This window comes from Galeopterus variegatus, unplaced genomic scaffold (genome assembly GCF_000696425.1).
Source record: "Galeopterus variegatus unplaced genomic scaffold, G_variegatus-3.0.2 Scaffold1120, whole genome shotgun sequence".
In the NCBI taxonomy this organism is placed as follows: domain Eukaryota; kingdom Metazoa; phylum Chordata; class Mammalia; order Dermoptera; family Cynocephalidae; genus Galeopterus; species Galeopterus variegatus.
In genome coordinates this window covers 251,517-273,013 of record NW_007727231.1, presented here as the reverse complement: position 1 = coordinate 273,013, position 21,497 = coordinate 251,517, and the positions used below count along the sequence as shown (strand labels likewise).

Here is a 21,497-nt window from a genome sequence, read left to right as displayed (position 1 = left end):
TTCCCCCCCCCCCCCCCCAGTTTGGGTAAAATTGACACTGTAGAAAGACACAAACTGTTTATTCTGTGGCTTTACACATCTCGGCATATCATTCAAGCTCCAGCTTGAGAAGAAAGTACCTCCCCTTCCCAACCTGTCAATGTATTAGAATTGATTCCTTTTATAATACCCACCATCCGAACTTTAATTCATTACTAACGCGGAAGCCTATCTCAGCCCCCAGGACCACCCTCTTCTCTTCTAGTGAAAAGAGCTCATGTTTCTCACCTCTGTTCTGAAGACTGTAGCTCACGTCCTTCATAATAACCAAAGTCTCCTTGACCTTCTGATTAGGCTGGACCAGGCCTGGCTTGGGCAAGAAGGTGAGGAAGTGCTCCAGCACCAGCTGGTGGATGGTCTTGGGCCCGCTAGCGGCATCTCGAAGTAGGTCTTGGCCCAGCTTAGAGTCTGGAGGAACTCTCAGTATAAAGGACTGCTTTGACTTCAGGGGCATAGTAAATATTTTTGCAGCCATCATGCCTTGCAACCACAGACCACTCTCGTTCCTAGAGGCTTCAAGAGCCACCTCTTACTGAAGAAAATCTGCCAGATAGCCAAGCTGCAGACAGAGAAACCATGGATTACTCACAAGACCAGGCAATGAATGACTGTACTCCAATATGTGGCTTGGGAGGCCACAGGAGATCTAAATCAAAAAGGAAAGACAGCCGGGGAAGAGAAATTATAACTGAAACGGAAGATCCCTGAATAGAATACTCTTTGAAAAACCTGAAAAGAAGATTCTAAGAATGAAAAACAGAGGATGTTCAAGTCTCAACGGTCAAATGGCAGGGAGCAAAGGCGGCTGGCATCCTCCCGGGAAATACGAAGTGGAAAACCTGCTGGAAGAGCAGTTTAATTCATGCTTATAGAAAGAGTAATGGGCGACAGAACAGGAAATCTGGGGTCCAATACGAGGGCACCTGCTCAGAAGCAGACTGGTCACTAGAGCTGCCCATATTGTGCCCCTCGGACCGCGGCTCCCCCAGCTGCTCTTCCGGGGGCGACTGAAGACTCGCCAAGGAAGCAAACGCAAGGCTGCACGAGGCATCCGATACACTCCCCTTCGCCGTCAAAGCCCTGTAGAGAGCGGCAGGAGACATCTCACTAAGGCCCACTAGTCCAAGCCCACTCTGGGGCCTCTCCCACCGGCTAAGGGGGGACCTTTACCACAAAGCCCGGCCGGCAGCCCAGCCCGAGGCGCGCACCGGCTCCCTGGCTCGTCCGGCTCCCCCGGCAACGCTCCGTGAGAGACCGCCCCACCATGATCCTCACCCTCGCGGAGCCCCTCACCTCTCGGGGCTTTGCCGCCCTCGGGCGCTCGCCAGGGACGGCTCAGATACCCAGGCTCCGGGAGAGACCGAGAAACAGGGCGTGAGTCGCCGAGCCGTCCCTTCACCCTTCGCAGCGCCCTCACAGGCCGCCGTCAGGCGGGACACGGTGCCTGCTGGGAGGCCGGGCGTCTCCGCAGCCGTGACGTCACGCCCGGTGCCTCGTTTCCGGTGCGGAAGCTTGGTCTCCTCGCTCGGAGCGAGCAGTCTGAGCTCAAGAAGGCGAAGCTCGAGGCCTGCCGACGACGCTCTCAGGGCCCGAAGGAGGCCAGGCCAGCGGCAGCTGCTCTGTCTGTGGCTCTACCTGGAAGACGGGAAGCAGAACGCTGGCTCCAGTCCTCCATGACGGGCTGGCACCTCTCCAAGTGGAGCCGGGCTAACTGCAGGGCTGGCTGGGAAATGTAGTTCGGCTCCAGACAGCCAATGGGAGACCGCCAGGCGCGGTGTTTGGGGCGGGGCAGGCTTCCTTCCCCTCTCCCCCCTCACCCGTCTCGACCGGAAGCGGTCTCTGTGGCGGACCGGAAGGTCTAATCGAGGTCGCTGCGGTTTCCGCTCCAGGGTCGGAGAGGGTTAAAGGATTGCGGAGGCGGTGAGGGTGCGGTCGGCGTAGGCTGCTTCCCTGTCCTAGGGGCGCCCCGGCGCCAAGAGCCGGGCGACCCTTCCCTGCCCCAGCTTGCCAGCTTCTACGTCGTCCTTCTCGCACCGTTTCCTTTCTCAACTTCAGCCTCCCACGGAGGCTTAACAGTGTCTTTTGTCCCTGAGTTGTTTCCATACTCGGTGCATTCCCCAGTGAGGCACTGATCAGAGCTGGGACAACTCATGGCAGGCATTGTCTTACTACTCTATGTAACACCAGCCTCCAGCAGGATGACAAAAATGAAAATGTAAATGTATACTTTTTGTTAACGCTATACATGACTCAACCATGGTTTGAAATATGTTGTAAAGAAACAAGTATGGAAGCTGCGTGGCACCAAAAATTTTGGGAATACATGTCTTTCCAGACACAGAATTTGCTTTTTTAAAAAACCGTCTTTTAACTAAAGCTGTATGTTTTGAACTGTGAGTAAACAAACGGATTAGTAGAGAAGAACAGTACGTGCAAAAGTCAAACAAGTAGTGGACTGGAAAATAATTGTTAAAAATAAGCCAAAGAATTAGATATTCCCAACACTAATGAGCCCTGCCAACTGACAAGACAAAGGTAAAGGCTATGAATAGCCGTTCTACAGAGAAGGAGAACTGAATGGTAATTAACATTTGAAAAGATGCTCAACAACACTGCTAGTCAAGATCATCACTTTAATAGAGGACACCATTTTTCACCTGTAAAGCAATGAAGCAAGTGGAGAAGTAGGCATTCCCTCTGCTAGTACTGTGGTGCATGAAGCTGTCTTGTAATATATATTAAAATCAAAAGTACACGTATGTACCCTTTGACCTTCGCCATCTCATGTGTAAATCTAGTCTCTAGAAATTTCTTGTAGAATTCTTTGTAGCGACAAAAACCGGAAACAAAAAAAGAAAGAAAAACCCAAACAAATCTGGAAACAATAAGTTGAATAAATTGATGCATCCATACTCTGGAAATTACACAGCTATAAAGAACAATGGATTAGAACTATATGTAGACCTGGAGGGATGGCCGTAAAATATGAAATGAAAAAAAGCAAGTCCAGAGTTACGTGCATAATGCATAGTTATATTTTTGAAACGCCCCGTTTATGTTTGTATGGAGGGATAAACACTAGACAAAATGATTACTCGTGGGTGGTGAATGTAAATAGAGGGGAATATAAAGGAAAATTAAGCATTTGGGGATTGTGTCACGTCATTTAATGTGCAAGAATCAATTTTTTAACTAAAAAAAAAAAAACCCTTAAAATGAAAAAAGGTAAAGAGAATGATAAAGATTTTTAAAAATTTGATGGCATCCTGTTTTAAAAAGCTGATCAGTATGTCACAAATGGGTTTGAAATAATATCAGACTTTAAGGGTATAAACACAATATATAGACCTACAAATGTCTTTTTTCATGAAAAGATGGTCATTGTCATATAATTAAAGAAATACAATTTAAAATACAACAAGAATTATAAAAATGATATTCAGTATTCTGAAAGCAAGTTAATACAATTATTTAAGAGGGCAACATGGCACTTTTCTATTTTAAAAAGTAAAATGTTTATAAACTTTAAAATATTCAATTCTCAGAACTTATTAAAAAACAGAGATGGTATAGCTTTTTTTGAAATGTTAAAAATTGGTTAAACTATGATTACACAGTGGCATCCAATGCAACCATTAGAAGGGGGCTGGCCAGTTAGCTCAGTTGGTTAGAGCATGGTGTTGTTAACACTAAGGTCAAGGGTTTGGATCCCCTTACCGGCCAGCTGCCTTCCCCCCCCCCCCAAGAAAACCTATTAAAAAGATAAATTAAGCAAGAAGGCAAGTTACAGGACAGTATTTTATATACATGTATATATGATGTCATTAAAAAAATTTTTTTTAACTGGAGGAATATTCAAGAGTTAATAGTAGTTATCTCTAAGGACTGGGACTAGAGGGGATTTTTCACTTTTTATGTTTTATAAATCCCTAAGTTTTCAAATAATGGGTGTTGCTTTCATAATTGAAAAAAAACCCCAAATATTTGAAAGGTGAGTTAAGAATTTAATATTTGATCAGCTAGAAATAAAACAAGGTGAAGAAAGAAAATCCTATTTAAAAGATGTTAAATGCAAATCAAAACCACAATGAGACACCACTTCACACACACTATAATGGCTGTAATGAAAAAGCTAACAAGTGTTGTTGACGAGGATGTGGAGGAAATGGAATACTCATATGCTGCTGGTGGGAATGTAAAATGGTCCAGCCACTTTGGAAAACAATTTGTCAGTTCCTCAACGTGGTTACCATATGAACAAGCAGTTCCATTTCTAGGTATAAATTAAAGAGAAATGAAAACGTGTCCACACAAAAAACATACATGCATAGTAGCATTATTCATAGGAACCTAAAAGTGGGCTGGCTGGGTAGCTCAGTTGGTTAGAGCTCAGTGTTAGAACACCAAGGTCAAGGATTTGGATCCCTCTGTACCGGCCAACCACCAAAAAAATAAAAAAGCAAAAACATAGGAGCCTAAAAGTGAAAGCGACCCAAATGTTCATCAACTAAGTGAATAGACAAGATGTGGTTTATTCAGCAATAAGATAGGAATAGAACACTGATACATGCTACAACATGGATGAACCTTGAAAACATTATATTAAGTGAAAGAAGCCAATCAAAAAAGGCCACATACTGTATGATTCCACTTATGCAATATGTCTAGAATAGGCAAATCCATAGAAACAGAATGTAGCTTAATGGTTTCCAAGGGCTGGAGAGAGGGAAAATAGATGGTCACTGCTAATGTATATGGGATTTCTTTTGGGGGTAGTAAAATGTTCTGAAATTAGGTAGTGGTGATGTTTGCACATGTCACAAATACACTGAAAAACACTGAATTTTACACATTGAAGTGGTGGATTTTATGGTATGTGATTTATATCTCAATTAAAAAAACCATCTGGCAGGGAAATTTCATCTGATAGACACAAATGTTTACTATCTAAAATATTTTCGCATTTCAGATCCCTGTAACCAGCCAGCCACCGAAAATAAATTAATTAATTAATATTTTTAAAGAAGCACTACAATTAAGTCCAATATCTAGATTCCAAATAGCAAGTAGCCAAAGGAGTTGTACTATTTCTACAGATTGAAGCAAAAAGCAGAAATTCACTTGGAAAAATTCACAGCCTCATTGACAGGTAATGAAATAAAATAGAGGTAAGACCCCACTACATCCCTATTAAATCAGCAAAAATATTTAAATGACAGACATTGCTCTGGGCATGAAATAGTTTTCTAATCTTTCCAAAGGGTGGTATGGCAAACTGTAGAAAGTATTATCAAATATTTCTCATTCAGGAACCATTTCAGGAGTAACACAAGAGAAAAAACATGTATATGGGGAGGTAGTGGAAAATATACACAAGGCTGTTCATGGGAAGCTTATATAACAAGGGAGAATTAAGAGTAACAAGTGACCAACCATAGGTAACAGTTAAGCAATAGGGCACTTGAACTTTGCTGGTATGTGGATTACATGTAGACTAAAGCTCCATAAAGAAAGCACAGCATGTGTTTTTGTACTCTAGTCATAACCACAGGGAGCCTGTGAGTTCAATCTAGACTAGTACTGAAGACAGAGGAGTTGGGATAGGAGTTTGAAGATCAGTCTGCATTTGGATCTGTTTTCTTTTTTTTTTTTTCTTTTTTTTTTTTTTTTGAAAGATGACCGGTAAGGGGATCTTAACCCTTGACTTGGTGTTGTCAGCACCACGCTCAGGCAGTGAGCGAACCGGCCATCCCTATATGGGATCCGAACCCGTGGCCTTGGTGTTATCAGCACCGCACTCTACTGAGTGAGCCACAGGCCGGCCCTGGATCTGTTTTCTTCTTCTTAAATCCCTTCCCTTTACATCTCTTTATGGGAACAATAGAGGAGATGTGTGAAGCCGAACACCTTCCATCCTTCAGGCCTACAGACTTTCCAATACAAACCAAGACAGAATAATCTGACACTTTGAATATATGTCAAATGTTTTTTCCAGTATTGCAGCCCCATCTCTTTCGTGGTATACAGTAGGAAAATGGAATCCCACAGTGACGTATTGAGTGACAAATGCAAGTATTTCAAAATTTTCTAATTGATTGATTCATGCAGACCAGCCAATACTCTTAAGAATCATAAGTTCATCAATAAAGGGACAAAAATAGTTTAATAACAATCCTGTCTACTGTCTTCTCTCTAGGCTTCCCACGTCCTCAAGACGGGAGTGGAAAGAATCAGGGACACGCTCTTGGCGTGGGGTTCTGAGAGGCAACAAAGACAGAATCTTCCGCCTGGAGCATCTGAGGGTGTTAATTCACCCAAGCATTTCTTATACAACAGCCATGTACTTCTTTCTATGAAATCCATCACAAGTCATTGGCACGTGTGTCGTCGTCACCCTTGATTTAGCAATGTTTGGTAACTAGCTCACTTCGGCTACGATTCGGTAAGCTCCTTGGGCACAGGGACTATTTGCTTATTCATTACACTCCCTATAGCAACCAGCACTCAGTGGGTGATCAGTAATGACTGCCGAGTGTATGGATGCGGGACACAGGCCAGGAGCCAGAACAGAGACACAACGCTAGGCATTCAGGGAGGCCCCTGGCCACCCACTGCACAGATGATCAGAGGACCTGTGTTCTTCCCGCCATCGTGTGTCCCAGGGCTGAAGATAGGCTGAAGGGGCCCAGAGGCAGAGAAGCTGGAGAAGGTGTAGATGTGGGATCTGGCTGTCACGTTGTAAAAGGAAATGTCTCCAGCCTTGTAGTCCAGGAAGATGCCCACACGGCTGGGGGGCTCCCTCATTCGCACGCGGGTTGGGGGCAAGGTGGATGCCTGATACTCGTTTCGCTTCGTCATCATCACCACCCAGTAGCCATTCTCTGGTGACAGAGTCATGCTCCCCTTCCTGCTCGTGGATGCTTTGCAGACTCCCAGGACCCACCCTGTCTTGTCTCCCACCTCCACCTCCCAGTAATGGCGGCCAGAGAGGAAGCTTGGCAAGCCCAGGGCAATGACGCAGCTATCGAATCTTTCTGGGCTATCAGGCAGCCGGTCCCACTTGTTTCCAAGTCTCACGCTCTTCAGGTCATCAGAGAAGATGAGGTTGGGATGGGCAGTTTCTGTATCCAGAATCACATTAACTGCAGAGAGAATTAGAACTCCTAGATGGAGGTCCATGGACAACACCCTCATAGGTCTGTCCCCATCTCCAGGAAACAGGGACAGGGATGTTCTTCTGGAACATGGTGGGTCCAGAAGATCCAGGCCACTCACCTTGATCTGAGCACTTACCAGCATGTGCCTGAGCGCTAATCAATTCTGGAACTACAGAGAAAAAGATGGGAAAAAAAGTCCTGAGCATTTCCATTTAGAGGGGCTTAATTACACCATCCCCACAACAAGGAAAGACAAGGATCCTCTGCTTAAGGCCCTACATCCTGTGCTTGGGTATAACCCTGTTCCTCCCAGGGACCAGGCCTGCCTTAGGGACTCTGTGGTCTAATGAGTTAGCCAATGAGCCAGGCACGGAGCTTGTGGGGCCTGCATGACCTTTCTCCTGCCTGTGTTCCAGGTGTTTTTCTCTGTTCCAAATAGTTCCCCAAAATCAACAGCATAAGGGAGCATTGCAGTAACCCCTGGTCGGCACACACCACCATCACCATACTCACCGCTGAAAGTTTCTATTTCTGAACGCAGTGTTTCTAAAAAGGGAGCAGAGAGAAACTTGAGTTAGGTCCCCGGCTAGGGACCAATCAGGGCGAGGCTGATGGCAGAGTCAGAAAGGCCATGGGAGAAGGAGAAGGAAAGCAAGGGGTCTCTGGGCTACATGGATCTCAGAAAAGAAGTGAGCAGATGCCCTCGTCTTCCCCCAAGCCCACCTACCCGAGAAGTGCTTCATGCTCTTCTCCACAAACTCTGATTTCTGGTAGAGCAGGTGGATCTTTTCTTTTAACTCTGGAGGGGTGGTCCACAGCTCAGGGATAGTCACCGTCTTGGCCCTAGAGACAAGTGACTGTTAGCCAGAGAGGGCTGGAGTGTGGGGGTGGCCTGAGTCCCCAAGAACTGGAAGTGAGGCATGGTCTCATAACCAACCCAGGCTTGGCTATGCAGAGAAAAGTCCTCCCTGGACTCAGTGTTCTAAACACTGGTCCTTAACTTGGGCTACAGATTGGCATCTATTGAGGAGCTTTAAAAACCACTGATAGGGGCTGGCCCACGGCTCACTTGGGAGAGTTTGGTCCTGATAACACCAAGGCCATGGGTTCAGATCTCTGTATAGGGATGGCCGGTTAGCTCACTTGGGAGAGCGTGGTGCTGACACCACCAAGTCAGGGTTAAGATCCCCTTACTGGTCATCTTAAAAAAAAAAAAAAAAGACACTGATATCAAAACTGCAGGGCCGGCCTGTGGCTCACTCGGGAGAGTGCGGTGCTGATAACACCAAGGCCACGGGTTCGGATCCCATATACGGATGGCCGGTTTGCTCACTGGCTGAGCGTGGTGCTGATACCAAGTCAAGGGTTAAGATCCCCTTACTGGTCATCTTTAAAAAAAAAAAAAAAACTGCAATGAGTTTTAATAATGGCCTTAAAATGGTATTGATATTGTCTATTAGATTATCTATGTCAAATTAACTATGGGCCGGCCAGGTGGCACACTGCTACAGTGCGCCGCTTGAGAGCGCGGAGGCGCTCCCACTGAGGGTTCGGATCCCACATACAGACCAGTTCCCGCTCACTGGCTGAGCGAGGTGCGGGCGCAACACCGAGGGTTGCGATCCCGTTGCCGGTCCCGGTCCGGTACGGGCGCGACACTGAGGGTTGTGATCCATTGCCGGACACAAAAAAAGACAAAAAAAGGAAGAAAAAAATATTAACTATACTTGCCTAGTCCTTTTCTTTCTATTGAAATAAAAATAAGAGTAAATGAGAAAAAAAAAACACAATGAAATACCACCTCACATTCATTAGGATGGCTGTATAAAACCAACAATACCAACAACAGAAAATAACAAGTGTTGGCAAGGATGTGGAGAAACCGGAACCCTTGCACGTTGCTGGTGGGAATGCAAAATGATGCTGCAACCACTGTGGGAAATACTTTGGAGGATCCTCAAAAAATTAAAAATAGAATTACCATATGATCCAGCAATTCCACCTCTGGGAAAATACCCAAAATAATTAAAAGCAGGGTCCCAGGTAGATATTTGTATACCTGTGTTCACAGCAACATTATTCACAATAGCCAAAAGGTAGAAATCATCCAAATGTCCATGAATAGATAAACAAAATGTGGTATATACATACGATGAACTATTATACAGCCATAAACAGGAACAAAATTCTGATCCATGCTACAACCTGGATGAACCTTGAAGATATCATGCTAAATGAAAGAAGCCAGACCCAAAAGGATAAATGCTGTATGACTCCATTTATACAGGATAACTAGAGTAATAAAATTCACAAGGACAGAAAGTAGAATGGTGGTTGCCGGAGGCTGGGAGGAGGGGGAATGGGGTGTTAGTGTTTAATGGTGCTGAGTTTCTGTTTGGGAAGCTGAAAAAGTTCTAGTGATGGATGGTGGTGATGGTTGCACGCTAGTGTGATTGGACTTAATGCTGTGCATTTAAAAATGGTTACAATGGTCAATTTTATGTTATGTATATTTCACCACAGAAAAAGACTTAAAAGCCCCACTAATGCCTGGGACCCACTCTCAGAGATTCAGATTTGACTGGTATGGCCATAGCTTGGATATCAGGATTTTGTAAAGCTCCCCAGGTGATCCTAAGGTTCAGCCTCCCCTGTCCCTCCTCTCCCCTGCCCTCTGGGCTTAGCCCAGCTCCACTCCAGATGGGCTCCCCAGAGACTCCTGGAAAGCACTTCCTTCTCCAAGGCTATAAGCAGTTGTTTGGGGCAGTTTTCATAAAGCAAATTTCATGGACACAATCCATTTGGAGGTTTCTTAGCAAGCCACCATCTTGTTTCAGCAGAATGAGCTGAATTCATTCCTCCCATTCTTCAACCCTATGCCTTCCCTCCTGACCAGGGTCCCATTCTCCCTACACAAATCCAGAAAGGACACAGGAAGCTGCAGGAAATGGGAGGAGTCTGGAGTCACAGACCCAGGGGTTGGGAGCATCTCCCTCCAAGGTCCCTTCTAGGACTGTCTCCCCCAAATGCATCCCACAAGACACCCAAGGGTACACCATGGGACCTCTCTGTACCTGTGCAAGGTGACTCCGATGTCCTAGGAGAGAAAAGAGGGAAGACCTCCATTACCAGTCTTCTAAATGCTGTGCTAATTCCTGGCGTCTCTTCCTGGGATCCTGGCCTCCAAGCTGCTCCCTGCCCTTACCAGGGCTCTTAGCCCCGGGGTGTCAGTGAAACAGAAGCATTTCTCAATGCTAAGGGGCTGGAAACAAAACAGCTCTCAAGCCTCACTGATCTCTTTTGGTCAATGCCAGGGATCTCCTGGATGCTGGGACACCCTGGGCTCCTGATAGACCTCATCAAAAGGGTCTGGGCACAGAGGCATGTGGGTCACCAAGACCAAGTCCCACCCTAGGCCTCAAGAGCCTCACCCACTGGCTTTGGCAGAGCTGACAGCAGCACTGGGAGCCCAAGTCATCCTGATGGGTACAGTGGGCAGAGGAGGGCTGGGCCCAGATGCACGAACCTGCAGGAGCTCCCAATCCGACTGGTGCTGCTTGGCTTCCAGCTCCCCAATCAGCTCGTCGAGAAGGGTGATGTCCCGGGACACTTGGGTACCATATGTCTCCCTGACCTTGCTGATGGTCTGGTCCAGCTGCTCCAGCCAGGCCACAAAGAGCTTCTCCTGCTGCTCCAGAAACTGACACAGTTGCTCCAGCTGACACCGGATCTTTTGCCTCTGCGTTTCAGTTTGTTTCTGCAGAACAGGGCAGAGGGAGGTGTAGGGGGTCTGTGACCAGGTAGATAAGACACAGGCTTCCTCAGCCTCTTGGAGGCCTGAATTCCAGAGCTGCAGACAATATGGGCTAGAACTTTCCAGAACAGACTGAGGATGAACCTTTCAGGACAGTCTGAGGTTAGCTCTTGGAAAATGCCCTTAACCTGGCATTATGGGTTCAATTATGTCCCTTCCAAAATTTTGGTGTTGAAGCCCTAACCCCCCAGTACCTCAGAACTTGACCTTATTTAGAGAGAGGGTCCTTGCAGACGTAATTAGTTAAGATGAAGTTATACTGGAGTAGGGTGGGCCCCTTATCCTATATGACTGGTGTCTTTATAAAATGGATAAATTTGGACACAGACACAGACAGAGAAAGAATACCATAAGAAGAGACCTGGAAAAGATGGTCCTCTACAAGCTGAGGAGAGAGGCCTGGAAGAGACCCTTCCCTCACCACCCTTAGAGGGAACTAACCCTCCAGCCAGCCTTGATTTTAGACTTCTGTCCTCCAGAACTGCAAGACAACAGACGTCCGGACTTCTGGACAACACCTGGTATCACTTTCCCCCTTTCTTGGAAGCCAGTGTGAGGATGGCACGTGCCCTGGGATCATAAATGGGCAAGGCAATGGCGACCAAACTGTGCTCCAGGATGGAGACTTCCCTCCACCCACCAAAGTGCTGGCACGCAGAAGGTTCTCAATAGCGGTTCTGAATGGGGTGACCTTGAATGTTTGTGAACTTGAACAGTGTCGGTCATTAGCTCTTCCACTACTCTCTTCCTCATAGTCACTAGAAAGCCTCTTCAGCGAGGCAAAGTGGCTCCAGAGCTCCTTTTCCTCCCTCTAAGGGAGGAGAGGGCCTCTCACATCCACAAAGACTGGGATTGAGTCTTGTCATTTCTGGTTCAAAAGTACAGGACCAATTTTCTAGTTCTTTTGAACCAAAAATATCTTCTCACCTTTTGGTGTTGTCATTGTTCATGGTGACACCGACCTTTTTTTTTTTTGAGGACAGGTTAATTGCCTTGGTCAGTGGCCTATACTCATATTCTAAGATTGATAATTTTGGTCATGATTAAATTCAGGCTAAATATTTACTTAGTGCCATTTACTTAGTGTGTCCTGTCTGGAGGGAAAGAATGTCCAGTTGGCGGTGTGATAACACCAAGGTCAAGGGTTCAGATCCCCAAAGTGGTCAGCCACCAAAAAAAAAAAAAGAATGTCCAGTTGGTCCATTGCCATTACTGGGATACTTGGTTCAACAAGCGTCTACCAGATCTCTCCATCGTAAATATACACCATTTCCTTTATAATTATTAAGTAACTTGGGGAGTGGTACTTTGAGAGTGTGATCTTCCTCTAAAGGTTTCAGCATCTGTTGATGATCAAGCCTGTTATTATACCAGTGTTATATAATGAAAATTCTGAATTCAATCACTCTTCTATATTTGTGTTAGCTGGCATTCCGCTGTAAAGAAGAGCTTTCCCTCCCCTGCCCATATTATTAAAAGATTTTTTTGACAATAGAAAGGAGGAGGAGGAAGAGGAGAGAGAGGAGGACCCTGCATTATTCTGAGTGTCTTAGGGGAAGGCTGGACCTTCTTGTCTTACTGGGATTTCCTTAATGGCCTAGGCTCCTACCTCCCCTTCCCTGGGGACATCCCTAACCTCTGCTCCACATGCAAGTTGCCAGCCACCAGGGATTATAGGAAGGGGTTTTCATTTTGCTACAGATCAGGGGTGTCCCAAAAGTCAGGCACCTGGGCCAATGCCCAAACTCCATTCTTCCCTTCGTTACCTCCACCTGTTGCCCAGTGAGGTGTGGTGGGTACAAACTTGACTTGTCAGAAGTTTGAAACCCAGAGAGGGAGACAGGATCCAAACAATGGGAATGCATTAGACAAATCCAGGCTCTGTGAGGGCAGGTGCTTCCATTTCCAGGAAAAATGGAAGCAATTTACATGTCCAAGAGGCTGGACAGCAGCTCAACAGAAAAAGGCCAATATGTTGTACTTACTGAAATCCGTGGTGTTGTAAAACCATAGCTTTAAAGAAAATGTTTTAAATCATGAAAAAGTCTATTTTAAGAGAGAACAGAACTGGGGCTGGCCCGTGGCTCACTCGGTAGAGTGCGGTGCTGATAACACTAAGGCCACGGGTTCGGATCCCATATAGGGATGGCCGGTTAGCTCACTGGGTGAGCGTGGTGCTGACAACACCAAGTCAAGGGTTAAGATCCCCTTTCCGATCATCTTTAAAAAAAAAAAAAAAGAGAGAGAGAACAGAACTGGGGCTGGCCCGTGGCTCACTCGGTAGAGTGCGGTGCTGATAACACTAAGGCCACGGGTTCGGATCCCATATAGGGATGGCCGGTTAGCTCACTGGGTGAGCGTGGTGCTGACAACACCAAGTCAAGGGTTAAGATCCCCTTACCGATCATCTTTAAAAAAAAAAAAAAAGAGAGAGAGAACAGAACTGAGGTTACCAGAGGTGGGGGAAGGGGAAGGGGCTAAGTGAGAAATTAGTAAAAGGCCATACACCAAAAAAAGTCTGTTTTAACCATTTGAATATTAAAAAATCAATATGGTTTTTTAAAAAAAAACCCTGAGAACACCAATAAGAACAATACAGAAAAGTATTTAAAGTTATAAAGTCTCTCCTCCCCTTTCCTCAATCCCAAACTAATCCCGTGGGCATTAGTTTCTCTAAACCATTCTGTGGTATGAGAAAGTGTGACAGGGTCCTCAGAGAAGACCCCTCCCTGCTGGGGGTAGTCTCCCTCTCCGGGGATGGGCTCACGCTTGGATGCTGGTCACCTCCTTCTCCTCACCCCCCAAGCAGGTGACCATCCCTGCTGCACTGTGAACCAGAGCAGAGTCTTGGGGACCCCTGTCATTCCCTGTCCCCTCCCTCATTCTGCAGGCATGAATGGGCAAGGACTAGACACAGGACGCCCCGGGCCTTACCAGGAAGTTTGCCATCTTCTCGTCACCCTGTAATCTCTGCTCCTCCCCAGATATTCTCAGCTTCTTCAGATGCTCCAGCTGCTTCTCAATTTGCTCCTGGAAAAAGAGCACTTGTTGAAGAGCTTAAACTTGGCTCCTGCCATCTTTCACAGATGCCAATTCTAGAAGGGAAAATCTGCATTTGGGAGCAAAGCTGAAGGTGCTACACCCAAGAGCATAGGAGAGGTGCTCAGGAAAGAGTATGAAGGAATCCATCACCAGGGGAGCAGAGCCAAGAGGTGGTGAGACAGAGAGAGAGTCCTAATAACCACTTAGGAGCCCCTGGATTCAGCCATACCTGAAGCTGGCCAGATCCCCCTTGACCTCTGAGCAACATAAACCAGTAAATCCCCTCTTTTTTTTTCTTTTCTTTTTGTCTTTTTTCATGACCGGCAACGGGATTGCAACCCTCGGTGTCGCGCCCACACCGCGCTCAACCAGTGAGCGGACTGGTCTCTACATGGGATCCGAACCCTCGGCAGGAGCACCACCGTGCTCCCAAGCGCCGCACTCCACCGAGTGCGCCACCGGGCTGGCCTGTAAATCCCCTCTTTACTGGCCTGGTTTGTATTGTTTTTTTGCCACTTACAGCCCAAGAGTACTGGTTAATGTACCAACATCCCAGAGTTGCTGGGAAAATGAAGCAAGGCCTGGAGTGTCCAAGTGACTGGCAGAGAAAGGCCCCCAGGCAGGGGGCACCTACCTTGTATTCCAAGGCGGCCTCCTCGATGGGGTGCACCCAGTGACCTTGGTGCTCCTGACTCAGCCTGCAGATGAGGCAGATGGGCTCCCCATGGTCTTCACAGAAGAGCAGCTGGACCTGCTTCATGTGGCGCTTACAGTGAGGCAAGGGCTGGGGGCTTAGGCTTCCGGAGCTCTTCCTCATGAGTGAGCCCTGGCACCGGGGGCAGCTGGGCAAGGGACTGCCTGAGGCACTGGGGTCTTCAGAAGCAACAGGGCAGCTGCAGGAATTGTGCACGCAGGTACCTCCAACCGGGTCTCCTCCCTGAACGTGGCAAAAGGAACATACAGCCTTGTCCTGTGGCCTCCCTGGGAACAAGGCAATGGAAAAATCTTCTGAGTGGCAAACCCAAGACGTGCACAAAGAGGTACCACCAAGTGCCTGGGACGCATGAGTTCTGGTGAGACTTCGGCCACTTCCTAGCTCGTCCTCCCTCAACGTCCACCCAGGAAGGCAGTGAATATGCCACTGGGACTGAGAGCTCAGGGCTAGACCTCATGAAATTATTAAGACTTGGAATTTGTGGGCATTTACTCTATTTTATTTATTTATTTATTGTGGCTGGCCATGGGGAACTGAACCCTTGACCTTGGTGTAACAAAGCTGTGCACTAACCAACTGAGCTAACTGACCAGCCCCCAGGCATTTATTCTCAAGAAAGACCCATGGCCTTTTGCTATAAACCCTGTGTCTTCCTCCTGCACAGACAAAGATCTAGCAGGTGACATGAAAGAGAGCAAAACATTCCAATCAGTGTTTGCTTTGCCACTTAACACACCCCAGGCTACCCACAACTCAAGTGGGAGTTCTCAGAGGTTGGTGACTTGGGTGCCTTGCTCATCATGGGATCCCCTAGCAGAGTAGCTGGTACATGGTAAGCAATCAGAAAGAGTGTGTTGAGGCCGGCCCGTGGCTCACTCGGTAGAGTGCGGTGCTGATAACACCAAGGCCACGGGTTCGGATCCTATATAGGGATGGCCGGTTCGCTCACTGGCTGAGCGTGGTGCTGACAACACCAAGCCAAGGGTTGAGATCCACTTACCGGTCATCTTTTAAAAAAAAAAAAAGAGTGTGTTGAAGGAAGGAACAAATGGACCACTGCTCACATCCAAGTTCAGGGAGCATTAAATGAAAGCAAAGAAGGTGACCTTATAAAGTTAAACTCACCATGACAAAAAATGAAAAACAACTAAAATTTAGGGCTGGCCAGTTAGCTCAGTTAGTGTGTGGTGCTCACAACAAGGTCCAAGGTTTGATCCCTGTACTGGCAAGCCACCAAACAAACAAGCAACTTAAGTCACCAGGATGACATAACAGTTATTAGCTCTGCCCCAAAACTATATAGCAGCAGCTTCATAAAGCAGAAATGACAGGAGATACAAGAATAGAAACACACTCAGTCCGTTAGTTCAGGATTATATTTGGTTGTGAATAACGCAAATCCCAAAATAACAGAGCCTCAGCAAGACAGGAGTTTATTCCTCTTCCCTGGGCCAGGACACCAGGCTCCTGCTGTTTCTCTGTTCTGCCAAGTTTCCTCTCAGGCTCTTGGTCTCTGAGGGTGGCATCCTCATTCCAGGCAGCAGAAGGAGGGACAAAGGGCATGAGTATTGCTTAGCGAAGGTATTTAGAAGTTTCTAGAAGCTGCTCAGGACATCTCCCTTTACATCCCTTGGCCAGTATGTAGCAATTAATTGCTGTCTCTATGGCTGCTTGCTCACCTCCCAACTCTCCCCACAAAACCTACATTTTTCAGCCTCCCTTGCAGTTAGATGAGGCCATTTGGCTACATACTGTTCAAAGGGATGTCAATGGAGAGGTGCTGAGGAGCTTCTAGAAACATCTAGATACCTTCCCTAAGCAATACTCTTGCCTTTTGTCCCTCCTTCTGCTGCCTGGAATGAGGATGTCACCCTCAGAGACCAAGAGCCTGAGAGGAATCTTGGCGGAACAGAGAAACAGCAGGAGCCAGGGGTCCTGGGCCCAGAGGAATAAACCTCTGTCTTGCTTAGGCTCTGTTATTTTGAGGTTTGTGGTATTCACAACCAATATAATCCTAGTGACCATCTCATCAGTAACAGAGACCTGGGATTTTAGCTAATAGGCCCCCTCCCTGCCCAGAGAAAGAGGAATGGTAGAATCTGGACCCCATGACCTACCACCATGAGGCTATTATGACAGGACGAATTTTTACCCCCTGTAACGGTCAATTTTAGGTGTCAACTTGATTAGATGAAGGAATGCCAAGAAACCTGGTAAAGCTATCTTTTTTGGTGTGTACATGAGGGTGTTTCCAACAGATATTAGTATGAGAGCCTGAGTAGACTGGGTGGAAAAGACCAGCCCTCAATGTGGGCAGGAACCATCCAATACGCTGGGGGCTCAGAGAGAACAAAAGACAGAGGAAAAAGGTGAACCTTTCTCTCTGCTCTTTCTGCTTCCACCATCTTGCAGTTTGAGACCCCTGGGTCACTGTCACCACCATCAGATGGACTTTGGATGTCCCAGCCTCAGAAACGGTAAGCAATACATTTAGTTTTTCTAATAAATCACCCAGTTCTGTGCATTTTGTTATAAGCAATGGAAACAGATTGATACACCCCTCCTCTCCCAGATTCGCAACCTGGGCCTATGAAGCCCTTGGATTCTAAAGAAGGAGTTGAGGGCCGGCCCGGTGGCGCACTGCTACAGTGCGCTGCTTGGGAGTGCGGCGGTGCTCCCGCCGAGGGTTCGGATCCCACATACAGACTGGTTCCCGCTCACTGGCTGAGCGAGGTGCGGGTGCAACACTGAGGGCTGCGATCCCGTTGCCAGTCCCGGTCCGGTACGGGCGCAACACTGAGGGTTGCGATCCGTTGCCAGACACGAAAAAAAGACAAAAAGGAAAAAAAAAAAAAGGAGTTGAGTATCCAAGAACTAACTGAAATTTGATGCAACGTTTTGTGAAGTTGTGCAACGTTTTGTGAAATTTTTTCAGGGTTCAATTCAAAGCCTGCATCAGATTCGCAAAGGGACCCCAGGAGGCACCCAGGTATCCTAGGAATATGAACACAGTGGGGGCTAAAGGAAATTTGGGGGGAAACACCTACACAGGCCACCATTCCTAAGGATACTAGGTCTTCTGAATTCTGGGCCCTTTCTTACCTGAAGAGGAAGGGACTTCTGGATTCAAAGACCTGTGGAGCACACCACCTGCTGTCTCCCGCAAGGTCTCAGGGGTCTCTGGACCCCCAATTCCATTTTCCTCCCAGAGTGCAGTGGATTTCTCCTCTCCATCCAAAGATGCATTGGAAAGTGTGTTCCTGAATGATCCCCCCTCTGGGACCACAGAATGTTCTGGGTTCCTGAAACCTTTCTCCAGAGCCCCAGCAGCCCCTACATCCAGAGTGTTGTCTCCCCTGGGAGTGGCTGCTGAGTCTAGATTCACAGTTCTCATTTCCTCTTGAGTCAGAAGAGTTTCTGGGTCTGGGGGTTCTCTCTCTTCTGAGGAAATGGTAAATTCAAGACTTCTGGGTCGCTTCTTTCCTGAAGGTAAGTACACTTCATATTTTTTGGATTCCCTCCGTCCCAGGGCCCCACTGGAGAGCCCCTGAAGCCTTCCTGCAGAGCTGGCATTCCTGCGGAGCCCGGCACTTGCCTTAATGTCCCCCAGCGGCTTGCCAGGGACCGGGCTTCTCCTGGCCCATGGCTTGCCTTGTGCGTCCAGGCCCTCGGGGCCCTTCTGCTCTCTCCGCTTGTCCTGAGACTTCTTCAGGGGCCCCCGCCCAGCCTCAGGCTGACTGGACAGTAGGCTGGCCGCCCCATCTCCACTCAGCCGCTGCCCATCACCTTCTGGGCCAGCTGGTATCTTCAGGCTCTTGGGTTTATTCTCCCCGGAAGAACACGACTCTGCAGAAATGTCTGTGCCACTTTCTTGTGTGGAATATTCTGAAAAGACAACCAGATACAAAGGCTCGGGGCCAAGGGTCAGGGGAAGGGAGAGGAGAGAGAATCCCCCCAGAAAGTAGACAGGTTAAGGGTGAGAACATTCTAGGAGACAGCAGTCAACAACCATTAAGTAAGAATGTACTAATTATTTGCTATATATTTCTCAAATAGTACTTTTCAAACAGGAGAACTTGTTTTATAATTTTTTTAAAAATTTTTTTGGCAGTTGGCCAGCAAGGGGATCCAAACCCTTGACTTTGGTGTTACAAGGCAGTACTCTAACCAACTGAGCTAACCTGCCAGCCAAGAACTTGTTTCAAATAAGATCTTCCTGTACTGGCCAGCTGAAAAAAAAAAAAAAAAATCTTAGAACTCCAAAACATAAATAAAAACTCTATTTTATTGGTATGAATTTCTGTATGGTTATAGAGGTACAGAATTCACTTATTATAAAATCAGTCAGTAAAGAAGAATTAAAGTGTTTGATCAGCACAAAAATTTGAAATAAGGGATAATGCAAGATATAAACCCTCAGGAGCTAATTTATTTCTGCATTTTTGTGAGTTCTGTGAACTCACACAGATAAATAAGTGTAAATGGTAATCTTTAAAAACAGCTTGCCTGGAAACTTCAGTATACTGTATAGAAATGACAGGAAAGGCTTAATTCCAAGGTATATATAAAAAGGACTTCAAGTACACCAGGAGCTATCACACTGGTGGCCTCCAATATTTTAAACTTTGGTTATTGATACATTCTAATATGAATTTGTTAACTAGTTTTGTAAGTAAAAAAATTCATAAAATTTGAATCAAGTATTTGTTAACGTTCTAAAGAATCTCGAAATATCTTCCTGGACAAAATTGAAAACCACTAGTCTCTAATAAGGAAATGAAAGTAACCTGTAATTAGCATCTTAATTTTTGGTTCGAAGAAGCTTTTATTAAAATTACTTTAAAGTTGTTTAAAATAGTATGCTGTTGGCTTTGTAGGAAAATGTAAATTACCAAAACTGGCTCAAGAACTGGAGAAAAACCCTGAAAATGCTAACAACCAGATTTTAGAACATGAAGAAGTAATTTTAAAATTCTATTCATCAAATTTTACCAAACTCAGGTTATGGTTTAAGCTCTATTACTCTTTCAAAGAATAGATAATTTTTATGTTATTTAAACTGTTCTACCTCATATAAATACAGGGAAAGCATTTCTGATGTAGTCTTAAAGTCTAGAAATAGAAGAAAGATACAAACGTCAAATAGGATTTTACTAAACTGACCATGTATTAGGTCCTCCCCACCTCAAATTTCCAAAAAAAATCCTTACAAGCAGAAATCAAACAGGCCAGATTCCTTCATCTCAGTGTAATAAAATCAGAAACTTACAAGAAAAGGGCAGCAGAAGAAGGAGAAAGAAGGAAGAAAGGAAGAGAGGGAGAAAGGAAGAAAAGAAAGAAAAAAGAAGGAAGGAAGGAAAGAAAAGAGAGGAAGCAACAGAGGAAAAGAGGGAAAAGAAGACCAATTGAGAATTTTAAATACCCTTATGAAGTGTCAGCACTGTTGATATCACTGTTTTTATTAAACCGGAGACACTTCCTCTCCTGGTCCTAAACCGCAGTCACAATCTCAGCCTTTTTTTTTTTGGCATTAGGAGCTTTAGAGAGTTTTACTAACCCATCTCCAAAGGCCAGAGTGAAGGAAGGGATGTGCTTGACCAAAGTCACTTGGGTCATGGTGGACCCCGGACTCGGAACCTCCGAGTCCGGTGCACTGATCTGAGCATGCGTTCCCTCTGCAGCCCAAGGAGCACCCAGCAGTCAGCGCTGGGCAAGGAGGGGGCCTGGGTCCACTCACCCTGGCCAGTCGCCCTTTGGAGCTCCTCTGCCAGGAGGCGTTGGTTGATGGCCCGCAGGACCTGCAGAGTCAGCCACACAGCGTACTCCTCCCCGTAGTGGGTGACCAACAGAGTGGCCAACTTCACCGGCCTGGCTGTCTGGAGCTTGCCCCGGGGGATCCGTGACTGCTCCTTCACCAGGGTGGTATTCTGCAGCTTGAACTTGAACTTCTCAAAGTCGTAGGGCACCAGCTCCTCCAGGGTAAACAGCAGATGGTCACTTGGGGTCTTGGCCATGGCGCTGACCAGGAGAGACCAGAACCAGCTGTCTGGCTTCTGGCAGGAGAAAACGCCCTCTGTCCTGGAGCCCCGAGGGTGCACAAGAACAGGCAGCTTGTGAAATAACGGAAAAGGCACAGGAAACGCCCGTGCATTAGTGGGAATTGAGACTAAGGGTAAGGGTGAGTCAGTGTTGGCTCTGGTTTCTTCTTGTGGGTTCAGAGGTTTTTCCAGCTGGGAGGGCTCAATGCCTTGCCAGACACACAGCCCCCAAAACCCCCAGCTCTCAACTCCACTCTGAACTGCAGAGAGGTGGGCAAGTCTGTAAGGAAGGGTCAGGGATTAGATTCCTGACTCTCCATCCACTCTCTCTTCTTCCCAGGATACAGGACTGGCAGAGGGGGTGGGTGGGAACAGAGCCCATGGTCCCACACTGGAGAGGACCATGCTGAGGGTCAACCCCTCTGGCCAACTGTTCTCCAGACTCTTGGGGTTTTATGGACCCTCCAGAGCCAATGGCAGGGGGAAGGGGTAGACAGCAAGCCCCGGAAGCTTTGCCCTTTCCTGCCCAAGGGCACTGCCAGAGGACAAGCCCTGGTGTCACCACTGGGGCTGCAGTTCCAGTTGACTGGTCCTTCCAACAAAACAAAGTCCTCAAAGCGTGATGCCGAGGACCACCGGCCTGATTTGTCTGTTCCCAGAGCTGACTCGGCCCTCGATCCCTGGAAGCAGAG

General features: G+C 46.8%; 2 protein-coding genes and 1 non-coding gene across 3 annotated transcripts in view; 1 reads left to right on the top strand and 2 right to left on the bottom strand.

The window, feature by feature from the left end:
* Window positions 1-598, bottom strand: part of ZNF200 (zinc finger protein 200) — a 13,111-nt gene extending 12,513 nt beyond the window's left edge. The window contains exon 1 of the mRNA XM_008574957.1: window positions 268-598. Within this exon, the coding sequence (XP_008573179.1) occupies window positions 268-517 (250 nt within the window). The 5' untranslated portion in view covers window positions 518-598. The remainder of the gene's footprint in view (window positions 1-267) is intronic.
* A 3,089-nt stretch (window positions 599-3,687) lies between these two features.
* TRNAN-GUU lies at window positions 3,688-3,762 on the top strand. The gene has a single exon. It is a non-coding gene; the product is annotated as a tRNA-Asn (tRNA).
* Window positions 3,763-6,175: 2,413 nt separating this feature from the next.
* MEFV (Mediterranean fever) lies at window positions 6,176-20,781 on the bottom strand. The gene is made up of 11 exons (XM_008574956.1): window positions 20,505-20,781; window positions 18,054-18,652; window positions 15,768-15,774; window positions 14,687-15,033; window positions 13,945-14,040; window positions 10,723-10,953; window positions 10,271-10,293; window positions 7,924-8,039; window positions 7,710-7,742; window positions 7,333-7,365; window positions 6,176-7,181 (listed from the first exon to the last, which is right to left on the bottom strand). The coding sequence occupies exons 1-11, from the start codon at window positions 20,779-20,781 to the stop codon at window positions 6,628-6,630; spliced, it is 2,316 nt and encodes a 771-aa protein (XP_008573178.1). The 3' UTR covers window positions 6,176-6,627.
* Between the last annotated feature and the right edge of the window lie 716 nt (window positions 20,782-21,497).

Coding starts and splice junctions, on each gene's coding strand:
- MEFV (XM_008574956.1), bottom strand. CDS start 20,781: ATGGCCAAGACCCCAAGTGACCATCTGCTGTTTACCCTGGAGGAGCTG. Junction 10,954..13,944: donor AGAAGATGGCAAACTTCCTG/GTAAGGCCCGGG, acceptor CCTGTTCTGCAG/AAACAAACTGAAACGCAGAG. Junction 8,040..10,270: donor ATCGGAGTCACCTTGCACAG/GTACAGAGAGGT, acceptor ACTTGTCTCTAG/GGCCAAGACGGTGACTATCC.